Source organism: Macaca mulatta, chromosome 3, assembly GCF_049350105.2.
Source record: "Macaca mulatta isolate MMU2019108-1 chromosome 3, T2T-MMU8v2.0, whole genome shotgun sequence".
Lineage (NCBI taxonomy): Eukaryota > Metazoa > Chordata > Mammalia > Primates > Cercopithecidae > Macaca > Macaca mulatta.
Genome location: NC_133408.1, coordinates 101993398 through 102006213, shown reverse-complemented (window position 1 = coordinate 102006213; position 12816 = coordinate 101993398). Strand labels below are relative to the sequence as shown.

Sequence of the window (12816 nt, the reverse complement as noted above, 5' to 3'; positions counted from 1 at the left end):
TAACTAGAAATGACGTGCCTTGCGTGGATCCTACTGTGTTACAATCTCTTGAACAATGTTGTGTGGTGTGTGGCCTTCTGTGACCATCTTAAATAAGGGTACGTAAACTTTTTCTGTAAAGGTAGTAAATATCTTCAGTTTGTGGGCCATACAGTTTCTATCGAGACTACTTATTTCTGCTGTTGCAGGTGAAAAGCAGCCACAGACAGTGCATAAATGAATGAGCATAATTGTATTCCAATAAAACTTTATGTGCAAAGACAGGTCTCAGACTAGATTTGGCCCTCAGGCTATAGTTTATTGGCCCCAGTTTTGAGGACAATACTTTTTGCCTCTAAATCAGATGCATATCAGATGCAAACTAAATTAGTTCAATTGGGGAGCATAGAAGCTGACCCAGATTGTATCCGTGACTTCATAGCACAAGTGAAGTAAAATGTAACCATTATTTAATCTTCCCATTATAAATAGCTAACTTGGTATATTGGACACCCAAACACCAGCCATAGAACTTTTCTTTTTTTAAATTCTCCTTTCTTCCCTTTTTTCTCTGAAGTTTCCCCAACTTCAAAAAATAAAAGAAAAACCCAGAATTGCTTTTTTGATTGTGTTGTAAAGCCATTCCAGGATACGCCATGGATTTTGATTCTGTTTTGGTTTTATTCATAAGCTCACACTGGAGTTGCATTCTGTGTGGAAAATTATGACTATATAAGAATAAGCATTTGAAGTAAAATGAAATATTTTTAGTTGCCTTCTAACTTTCTTCAAAAAAATTGTGCGTCCTTATCACGCACTTCATGATAGGCATGAAATTTAATTATTCCCAGGAGTGAATGGAAGTATAGATTTTTCTCTGCTCTATAAATAGCCTGATGTAAATTCAGAAATCTCCATCTGGAGCCAGAAATGATGGGTTCCACAAATAGTATTTGATGGTGTCCTGGCACTTCTCTGAAACGCTAATAAATTGACAATGGCTAAGCCTTGGCTTGGTGGACAGCAAAAACAAGCAAATAGATTTAGAGGAACTTAATCAGTTAGTGATCTCAGTATCCTCTAATCTTGAAGAGACTTCCACCTGTCATACAATTAAATGTGGATGGCAGAGCCAGGGAGTGCTGGTTGGCTTCTCTTAGTTGTTAACCCATAGAGCTTTGAGGTAGAGAAGCTGGTCTTACAACTTGTTTAAATTAACCTCAAGGAAGATGATGTCACGCAACTTTGGGATCTTAACGTTTACTTGGAATTTTAAACTAGTAGACCCTAGAGCTGGGTAGCCATCGTAAATACTCCTCTGAACCTGCCCTGCAAATGAAGGACTTATGGGTGGACCTCAGTCTGGTGTAGGTACCAGGTGGATTTTTAGATATTGATAGCCCTGGTGGTTGTGAGCAGAGAAATTAAAGGGAGTTTAAATGGACCCAGCCTGTGTCTGAGATGTCAGGAATCCCTGTAGTGGTCAGGGATTCTTTAGGGAGAGGGTACTGGGAAGATACCTGCTCAAGCCTCGTTAGGGCACTAGTTCTGGTATAACATGGTCTGCAAACCTAGTCCCCAAAGAGCACATTAGAGTGAGGCCCTGGTGTGCTCTAAGTCCACCCACAGAATGTTATTTGCCACAAACTCCTTCCAGCGGGTTTTGCTGCCATATCGTTAAAGATAACGGGATTTAGACCAGTGGCTGCCTTGGGGGTGAGCCTCTTAACCTGTCTACATTCTGAAGTTTTCTGAACTTTACAAAGTGTAAGAATACCAGGAACCATGTCATATATTTCATGAGAACAGTTTAAGAGCTAATGCACATAATTACTTAGATTTCCCAAGGAAAACAATCGCTGGGCATATGAAGTGGTAGAATAATAATTTTTGAAATAGTACTCATCTTGGGGGTAAAAAATTGTTTCTCATTTAGATTAGAAAATCGGATTTTGAAATACAAAGAATAGAGATACTCATATTTTCAAAAACCAGGAGAAACAAATATTTTGCTAGGTTTTACTCAAAGGAGAATATTTACTCTCGTCTTACATTTACCCAAAGGAGAAGCATTGTGGCTGAGCTTAGCATAGGGACGCCATCGGTGGCTTTTTCCAAGTCTGCCTTAGGGTATCTGGAAGGAAAACAACACTTAGTAACTAATGGTAATATTAATAGACAACATTGGCCAAGTGCTTATTATCAATCCTCACAACCACCCTATGAATTAGATATGTACTAGTTCATCCCATTTTAGCACTCAGGAAACTGAAGTTTGAGTGACTTGCCCTGTAGCAGAACCAGGACTGGAAATCCGGTCGGCCCTGTCCTCCATGCCAGATGCTTATCCCCCACGCACTACAGCCGTTCTCTGGCTTGGATGGACATACTCTGTCTCACATACAGTAGAGAAGGGAAGGCTGTTCTCTAGTTTAAAAGTGATTTCAGGATTCCTGGTGATTTGTGTGATCTGCAGGGTGGCCATGTCAAGGAGATGAAGATTTCTGCAATGTCTCATAAAGGGTCGTGAGGAGGTGTCTCTAAGCCCCAGAGGCTCCTCCAGCTTACGTGGATGGTGGTAAAATGCAACGGATGAACCGGAGCTCCTACCTGTCATTTATATGTTAGGATTTATTTTTTATTATTTATTCTTGAAAGCAGTGCTCATAGGTGAGTAGGAGGCTCCTTCAGGATGCAGGCAGTGGCCAGGTCATACCTCGCCCTGGGGCAACACTGCTTATTTCCATCATCCCGGCTGTCTTCAGGACTGTTATCTTCCTGGGTTATATGCAAGATTTCAGAGTACTGGCATAAATATAAATATATGTTTCGTGGTTTAAATCCTATTTAGAATGAATATTGGGATCATATTGTGAATTATAGATACAAGAAATGCATTTTTTTTTTTCCTCAGGTGAGACTCATTTTTCTACTTTTTCTGTACAGACTAATAGCATGTGTTTTACAATGAAAACATCCTGTGTACGAAGAAGATATAGAGAATTCGTGTGGCTGAGGCAAAGACTCCAAAGTAATGCGTTGCTGGTGTAAGTGATTTAGAGTATATTGAGGAGACTTTGTCATTATATTGAATATTTGAAATTGATGTTCATTAAGATTTATAAGATATGAAGGATTTTTATAGGCTTTTGCCTTGATTACAATATTTATGTTTAGTTTTTTAGCTACTGCATCTGAATTTAAAATTTATCCCTTAAATTTTACCAACTTTGATAGGTATAGGCCATGAAAGGCCTCAGAAATGTTTAAAGACGGGTTTTTCTTTAAGCTGACTTCCGCATATCCTTATTATATAACTATATAATGTGTAATCATAATTATAGAATAATTGTGTGATAATAATCATCATACATAATTTGCCTTCACTTTGAGGGATTTCTGTAACAGAAGCACCTTGAATTAATCATCTAAAAACATTTTTTTTTCTTTCTCCTAAGACAACTTCCAGAACTTCCATCTAAAAACCTATTTTTCAACATGAACAATCGCCAGCATGTGGATCAGCGTCGCCAGGGTCTGGAAGATTTCCTCAGAAAGTGAGTGTCCAGACACTTCTGTGGCCAGACAAGGGGTGTGAGCAAGCGCTTTGCAAGAGCTGCATGGTGGCGCGGGGAAGAATGTTCCTGTTTCTGAAATGCGAATAATCTGCACTAGAGCGAAACCCACTGGTCCATTTCCTATATTAGAGCACCATCTTGTGGCTCACATCATCTGGTACATATTTGGGACCAGGTCTTCCAGGAAGAAAACAATGAACGAATTCAATTAGATAACAAATACATGGTCCTTTAAGCTGTCAGGCAGATCCAAATTACATGGGAGTTTAGCTGACAAAAGTAAAAATTTGCCAGGAAACAAATATGCCTACTTATCAAAAGGTGCTTCTTAAAAACTGCCTTTGTTTACAATGCTTAGAATTTACAGACCAAAATCAGTTCAGTAATGGGCTGCTAATATCCTTCTGGGTTCCTCTAATGGTTTAATGCTGATCTTTGAAGGGAATGTTTATAAAGGAGTATTTGGTGGCGTGTGAACAGTCTCAGTGAGTTATTAACTCTGGATTACTCTGTGATGGTGGGCATTGCAGTTAAAGCTGCCTGAGTTCACACTACCAGTGATTCCCCCCCCGCCCCTCCCCGGCTACTCTTTGGAATGCTGGAATACCCAGAATGCTAGAGGCCATATAGCACACTGATTTACACCCAGACTCCGAGGCCAGGCTAGCTGGTTTCAGACCCTCACTCTGCCACTTACTAGCTGCGGGCTTGGGCAGATCATTTACCTTCTCTGCCTGTGTCTTCCCGTCTATAAAATGGGGTAATCACAGTACCTACCTCATAGGGTTGTTGAGAAGATAGATGAGTTAGGTGTCTGGCATGCAGTGTGTGCTGTCTTCATGTTGGCTGTTAGTATCTTAATGTACTTAGACATGAGACAGCTTGCGCTTTCCTAATTTCCAATTTTGTAGATAAGGAAATAGGCTGAGTCATGTGACTGCTAGTTAGTGACAGGACCCAATCTCCTGAACTGTTTCTTTTTCTAGTAGTTTCAGGATCTGAAGTCATCTCCTTTGGGGTTCACTAAATAGGACCTTAGAGCTAGCCTGAAATAATATATTGCCTCCTCCCCATTTGGCTCTCTCATAAAGGGTTTGGATATTAAGTATGCACATTAATATTAATATTTATTTCTATTAGATTGACTTAGTGCCTTTCCTTTGAAGGTGTCCTAGAGACATACAGAAAGATCCAAGATTATAAATTGAGGGAGAGTGGGCAAATGAAGAGAAGCCAGAGGATTAAACATGGCAAGAGACCAGAAGAACAGATTAGCAGAGCCAAGTCCTCCAAAAACATTTCATTGTATTTTTGGGGGATATCACAGGCATGGCAGAACAGAGACCTGGCCAAGTTTTTCCTGCCCTTTCCCCTAGAGGAGGCCTCTGATTTTAATTGTTGTCTCTATGAGGCCAAGGTGGCTGATGGCCTCTCCCTTGAGATGTGGTCCCCGCCACACAATTCTACAGAGTTGCCTGTCACTCTAGTGTAGATGTTGTCCTGGGGGAGCTGTGGCAGCTTGTCTTCTATAGGGAAGTCTTATTTCAGGTCAGAAGACAGCACATGCCTCTAAATTATATAGCTAGTTAAGTGCAGGGTATATGTTTTTGACGAGGAATTACTTCGTTGTTTTGAACACAACCTTTCTATCCACAGTTGATCTACCCAAATTAATGACCTTGTGAGTGTCATTCAGCCATAGTGGGGTTATGCTTGTGCCAGGTTATTTTTGCATAGTGCATGGTTTGACTGTTTGCTGGTTGTATTTGATGCAGATGTCATAGTAGAAAGTGTCCTGGTTCAGGAACTCAAGGAGCTGAGTTCTAGGTCTCCCATAATCATGATTCCTGGTTTTTTTTGTAGCTGTATATGAGCCTTGGAGCAGTCACTTCATTCCTTTTAAGCCTTTGTTTGCTATAGAGTGGGGTAATATTACCCACCCATAGCCAACCTCACTGAGTGGTTGTGTCCTACAGATGAAAAGGACTTGAAAAAACCTCCAAAAACCATGCAGCGATCCTTCATTCAACAGAGGTTTATTAAGTGAATGCTTAATCCTGTGTGCTGCGGACATAGGACTGCACAGAATGAACAAGTCCTTGTCCTCCTGACACCTCCATTCTAGTGGGGAGCACTGTGTACATACAGGGCTACGGCTAGATTCATTAACGCTGAATCTGGATTGGCATCCGACTGGGTTGTCAAATCATGGAGTTGGCAGGGGGTTCTCTTGTGATACCATTTGTTCCACTGTGGTATGTGAACATTTGCCTACAAGTTAATATTTCACTTTAAAAATGAAAGCTGGTGCTTCTACACAGCCTAAACCTGAAGGAAGTGAGGAGTCAAATACCACAGGGCTGGCTTCAGGCCTGACCTGAGCTCTGCGGCCCCTGCTGACCCTCCCCAGCCTCCCTTCTGTGTCCTTCAGATCTGTGCTTGCCTGGGTTGTGTAAGGCAGCACCCTCGACGTCTTTGCCCCTGGTGCGCTCTACCCTCACCCAACCCAGGTCCACTTTAGGAAACTAGATATGATATATACCTCGGCACTGTGTCTTGGCCCCAGTCTGACATCCTCTGAACCCGCATTGGTTACCTGTTAAGTAGGGCCAGCCATCAATAGCCTGTACCTTGTTCGTAGAGGAATTTTAGAAACCACAGCATTAAAACATGGAAACATGCTTGTATTGTAGGTTTTTAGCATGTATTTTTAAAGCCTGGTTTTCATGTAAGTTTTGAAGTTATGAACCAGAAGCACTAAATATGTTCAAACCTTTTGAAACCACAATGTCTTTGTATATGTGTATATATACCTATTTTTCTTTAAGGTCATTTGTGAAATGATACATATTTAATAAGAAAGTACTGATCTTTGTAGAGGAATTAGAAAATTGTTTCTTTGACTAGGTGCCAAATAAGAATAATTTCTACCATTTATTGAACACTTTCTATGTGTTTGGCATTTTACATGTTTTAGTCTCAGTATTTACAAAAATCTTAGGAGTTGGATATTATCTCAGTTTTATAGATAAAGAAATTATAGGAAAGGTGGATGTACTATATGAATCTCAGGACCTGGCAAATTTAAAATTAGCAGTACTTTTAAATGCTGGCTAAATTTGGTATGATAATGAGATTTTTCAAATATACTCATTTTTTTTCAGTCTTAACTATAATCTCCCTTTTGTATTCTTGCCCCTGAGTAATTATAAACGTAAAGTAACTTCTAATAGTTACAAAAAGTAAGTTATAGGCTAAAAAATATAAACTCAGTAAGTCTCCAACTATGGAAAATGGAATTCCTACTAATTTTTAGGTTTGAATGGGATTTTCAGTTTAGGTTTGAACAGATTTATTCATGAGTGGGAGCTGCTTTCCTTCTTTACTGAATTCATCCCATTAATACAACTACATTTACCCTACAGTTTAGACTTTCGTGTCATGGTTTTGTATTTCTTCAAATATTAAGGAATATTAAAGTTTTTTTACAAAAGGCTAGTGTTGAACCATGACAGCTAGTTTTACACACACACGATTTTTATGTCTTTGTATTCAATAGAGGGCACCACAGCACAGATCATGAATGTCTTCAATGAAGATTTGTAGGTTTTATTTTTTCTTATAGTAAGAGCTAAACAGGCTGAGTTAATTTTTTTTCCTACATCAAACTGCTAATCTTCCATGTACTATACAGATGTGTATATATATCATTGTATTGGGTTCAGTAGACCCAGGACATCCTTAGTTAGGATGAAATGATTTTGCATAGCTATATATTGTTCTTAGCTAAACCATCATATAAATACATCTAATAAAATCATGTTGAGGAAAACTGTGCTTTTCAACTGTGTCCAATTTAGGGAAAAAAACAGATTTTGCTTTGTTTAGTCTAAAATTGTTATGGGGAAAGGAATAAATTCTGATTTGCACTATAAATATCTTTTTAGAAATTATTTTAAAATCCTAGAGGCTATTTTTCATTCCTTTTATAAAGATTTGAAAATCATATACTTTTTAAATGGAGGTTTCTACAAATGACATTTTATTGACTGTTTTACAAAGTACTCTTTATATTAGGTTTGAAATTGATTTTCTGCTATTAGGTTTGTTTGTGGAAAATATGGCACAAACATGACTAAGGAAAAAATAAGATTTAATATTATGATGGTGGCAGTCACAGCCCTCTCTGATAGTAAGCCAGATAGTACTCAGAATAAATTAATTATGCTCACCTAACCAGATGGGAAAACACTCTCAAAAATTTTCATTTTAAATTTCAGAATGAACTATCTGACTATAAAATAAAAAGCATATAAATACATTTAAAAATTATTTTTGCTTATTTAAAACTCATACTCATGGAGTATGGTGGCATGAATTTAGCCAGAGAAACAGAGGAGATTCCAAAGACCAAAACGGTCTAGCCGACTGACTGGTTTGAACTCTAGGCCTGGGGAAGTGTTCAGATGTCCCCTCCTCAGCCACATCTTTCTCCCTCTTTGGAATTGTGAGCTGGGTGAGCCTGGCTCCTTCTCTTTTCATCTATGTGTCCTCCAGATGGCAGTATTGAGCAGAAAAAGAAAACACTGGGAAATAATGAGTCTAATGTACAGTAAAATTGGAAATTGAATTATAGCTCAAGAAAAAGGACAGTAGCCTTGAGGTCCCGATCAACCTGGACTCTGATCACTTTTGTTTGCTGTACCCATGTGTTAAGTTACTAGCAAGTTAATAACAACACGTGAGCGGTTCAAGGCTCAGTAGAATTGCTTCAGACATGAAATAAAGCTAAAATGAATTTGTGTCCAGTATCATTGGCATTAGTGCTCATTACTTTTGTGGTGTGATGCCTCAAACCATCTAAAATCAATTTTAAAGATTACCCATTATTTTATAAAGAAAATAAAACACATTTCTAACAGAAACAAAGCTGTGAGTACAATCCCATGAACAGTTCCTTGTACTGACGGCAGGCAGGAAACCGCGACAGAGGCCACAGGAAACAGTCTGCTCACTTCGCAGACTTCACGATCCAAGTTCATATTAATGGATTGTTGTCTAGAACTCTTCTCTTAATCTGAAGTATTTAAAACCAGAATGGTAAACATTTGTAAATGTAGAAAATAAATCTCAAAGAGTACAGAGGGATTTACTACTTAGCTACTTGTACTTGGTGAATTAATCATTATCATGTGACATGGTCATCTTCTGGGAGGACCCAGGAGTGAGGACACAGGGAAAAGGAAGCATTTAGCTGTTTTGCTTGAGGTTTTGCCTTTTAAAAAGCACAAAGGTTTTACTTTTCCTTCTAATAGACCAGTAAAGAATATTTTCTCAAACTGTAAACCTGCTGAAGCAAAGGGGACAGCTAGATTTTGGTTTTAATACTGTGCATTTTTAGGCATTTTTGCCTTTGTTGAGAAATAATTTATTTTGTAGAAAAGGACTTACTATAATGGCCTTGGATTTTCACTAAACTGATATTAATGGCCAAAAGAGATTTACTTTCCTTATTACTTGTTTAAACAAGCAGAATATAAGGTAAGGTTCATTTGGTCTGAAATACATGATCTATTTTTCACAGATCGTTATACTGGAAATATCTTATGTTGAACAAAACTCTACTTGGTTTTAGTGTTTTAGTTTTGTCCCCTATATCCGGTCTTAGTGTCTCCTCTTACATAACTATTGAACTATTATTCGTAGAGACTAAATTATCATATGTCAACATCTTTGCTAAAAGATAAATCAGTTTTTATTTAAATATAAAGGTATACTTTGATTTGATTTCATATTCTAAGATGTGCATTTCAGAGAAAACACATTCACTGATATGAATTTGAGCATCTATAGATTTTGCTACAGGATAGTTTTTAATCTTCCATGTAGTCCTGATGCCCTGGTTGAAATCTGTTCTGTCTTTGTAAACTTTGATCTTGAATGTGGGAAGAGCAGTATGTACTCATCACAACCTTATCATATTTTAATTTTATATATGGTAAAGTTGGCTGGGATCAATTTTATTTGGTTGCTCATTTTGACAACATACAGATTTCAGTGCTCCTAAAGATTTTGGAGAAATTTATAGTTAACCTTAAGTATTAAAAAAAAGCCATCTCTCTCATGAGCTGTTGTAAACATGCACTTAAGTATATAACTATACTTGTAAAGTTTTAAAATGTAAAATATGCTGAGAATTGTATCGACTTCTTCATACAATTTTTAATAGTAGTTGAAAGTTTTGATGTTTCATGACAGCCTATCTCATAAAGATCACTGAGTTGACATGCTGTTGGCAGTAAATTTTTTAAAGTAGAATAAATTTCTATGACTATTTAAGCAAAATATTTCCATAATTAATCCACATGGTAATAACAGATGGGTAAATTGAAGAAATGTCCTTGAAGTTTTTCTTTTAACAGATGTTCTTAACTATTAGCTTCATGTTTTTACCCACCTAAATTTCCAAATAATTGAATAAAAGTTAACATATGCTTTCCTCCCCTTAATGGGCAGAGCCCATAATTGATACAAAGTTTACCACAGGAGAGAAATTACCTTCAGTGGTACATTTTCTAATGTTTTTCTTTCTTCTACCCTATCACTGACCATCCTGTTCACCAATTATTTTTCCTTTTTTTCTATTTTAATACAGAGTCCTACAGAATGCACTTTTGCTTTCAGATAGCAGCCTTCACCTCTTCTTACAGAGCCATCTGAATTCAGAAGACATTGAGGCGTGTGTTTCTGGGCAGACTAAGTATTCTGTGGAAGAAGCAATTCACAAGTTTGCCTTGATGAACAGACGTTTCCCTGAAGAAGATGAAGAAGGAAAAAAAGAAAATGATATAGATTATGATTCAGAAAGGTATTTCCTTGCATTTTGATTTAATGTATATGTATTTATGTAACACATAGTGCACATATGCATGTGTATAGATATATATACACACTTCACTTTTTTGTTGATGTAATACTAAGATAATGAAAAAATTAATTGACTGAGATTTTATTGAGCTGTGACAGCTCATCATAGTAGTCTTCACACACACCTCCACACTGAATTAATGAATGCAGTAGAAATTCAATTATTTGCATTCTGATTATGTGACTTTCATTTAGTCAGACTTGAATTATTCGCGTTTAAATTATCTAGCTAAAAAAATATCCAACTGCACTCCAAATGGCTAATTAAAAGTCCAAATTTCCTGTCTCTCTTTGTGACTGGAGATAATTAAAGTTCTCCTCTGTTACTCAGGCTTTGAGTGTGTTGTGAAAACCAATTTCCTCTTTTTATTATTTTCCCCCTCTCTTCTTTTCCAGTTCATCCTCTGGGCTTGGACACAGTAGTGATGACAGCAGTTCACATGGATGTAAAGTAAATACAGCTCCGCAGGAATCCTGAAAAATAATTCTAATGTTACTATCTTAGGAATAGCAAATTATGTCCAGTCATAGAGAAGAAAGCTTCGTAATAATACATTCTTACCTAAAGCTCACTGTCATGATGTTAGGTATTTAAATTCTTAAAGCTGTTGGTTGTTTATTAGTGGTATTTTTATGTTGTCTTATTTTAGGTAGGCTTCTGTGTAAAGCTAAAAATCCTGTGAATGCAATACTATCCTTTGCAGGCAGGCATTTTTGGTAAACAAGATCTTGCCCTCAAATGAAATGACTTACATGCTTTAAAAAACCTAGTTGGTTTTATTGAATTTAAAAAGATAGGCAACTAAGTAGCATTTAAAATCAAGATAGAGCATTCCTTCTTGTATCAGTGGGGCAGTGTTACCGTAAACAGTAAACACGGTGTATATGTTGTTAACCCCTATGAAGAGTAACATTGTAGACCAGACTGCCTCTCTCAGACTTGTGGCTGATATTTTGTGGATACCTCCTGTGCACTGGCAAAACACTATACGCTTTTGGGTGTTCGACTGAAATATTTTAAGAGTATTTAACCTTTCCAGTATTCTGTTTCACGCTTAGATGGAAATGTATCTTATGAATAGAGACATATTAAAATAATGTTTACATCTTAGAAAAAACATAGATAGTGCTAGTAATATTACTTATAATTCCAGTATATAGATTCAGAAATACATTTTCATTGTCCAAAATCAGCTTCAACAAATGGTTTCTGGAGACAAATCATTTTTTTCATTATCATTGCATAATTAGAACTACAGGTTAATGATTTATTTTTTGACTAAATGTGCAATTTCTTATCACTAGATAACTTTCAGTATCAGTGGTGGTTACTTACTACTTAAATCAGAGGAAGGATTTTATAAAAATAATAAATTTAATTTTACCAATAAATATTCCCATAATTTAGAAAAGGATGTCAACTTGCTAATTTCAGAAATAATTATTCATTTTTTAAAAACCCCTTCTTTTAAAGCATCTACTTGAAGATTGGTATAATTTTCATAAAATGTCTTTTTTTTTAGTGTCCCAAAGATATCTTGGATAAACTATTTTGAACTTCAGATTTCAGATGAGGCAACATTTTCTTGAGATAATTAGCCAAATTTCTTCCATGTTGAATGGCACAAAGTATTTCTGTGAAACTAACAGGAAGATATTTTCAGATAACTAGGATAACTTGTTGCTTTGTCACCCAGCCTAATTGAAGAGTGGCAGAAGCTACTACAAAAAGCAACCTTTTCATTTTCACTAGGAGTTTAAAAGCTATTGTATTATTAAAAAGTCTTTACAATGCTTGTTTCAAAGAACCAACAGAAAAAAAAGCTAACAAAACTAAGAACTAACATTTAAAAAATTAAATTTAGAATGATTTCTTTAATTTGTCCTTTTTTTCTTTGGTCTAAAACATTATTAAATTTTTGTAAATATTTTGATTTAATGTGTCTTAGATCCTCATTATTTTAATACAGGAAAAGAAAAAGATTTAGTAATTTCTTTTTTTTTAAATTATACTTTATGTTCTAGGATACATGTGCACAAGATTTAGTAATTTCTTACCATGCTAATATGTAAAGTTTATGCCATCCAGGCATTTAAGAGCGATCCTCATCCCTTCAGCAATATGTATTTGAGTTCACACTATTTCTGTTTTACAGCAGTTTTGAAAAACACATACTATGCCACCAATTGTCATATTATTTTTAGATGATGTAACATAACCATCAAAATTAATATTAATGCCTAATATTTAGTATGTAAATGTCATGAGATCATTTTTACATTAAACGGGAAAAAAAATCAACTTTGCCAGATCACTTATTTTATACAAGAG

At 36.3% G+C, this 12816-nt stretch overlaps 1 protein-coding gene across 5 annotated transcripts in view; it reads left to right on the top strand.

Moving 5' to 3' along the window:
- Window positions 1–12473, top strand: part of SNX10 (sorting nexin 10) — an 83868-nt gene extending 71395 nt beyond the window's left edge. For 4 of the 5 annotated variants that reach the window (XM_077994795.1, XM_077994798.1, XM_077994797.1 and 1 more), the window contains 4 exons: window positions 2926–3026; window positions 3438–3536; window positions 10213–10425; window positions 10881–12418. In XM_077994795.1, coding sequence (XP_077850921.1) covers window positions 2926–3026; window positions 3438–3536; window positions 10213–10425; window positions 10881–10962 — 495 coding nt within the window. In that variant the 3' untranslated portion in view covers window positions 10963–12418. 5 annotated transcript variants of the gene reach the window in all.
- The last annotated feature ends 343 nt before the right edge of the window (window positions 12474–12816 follow it).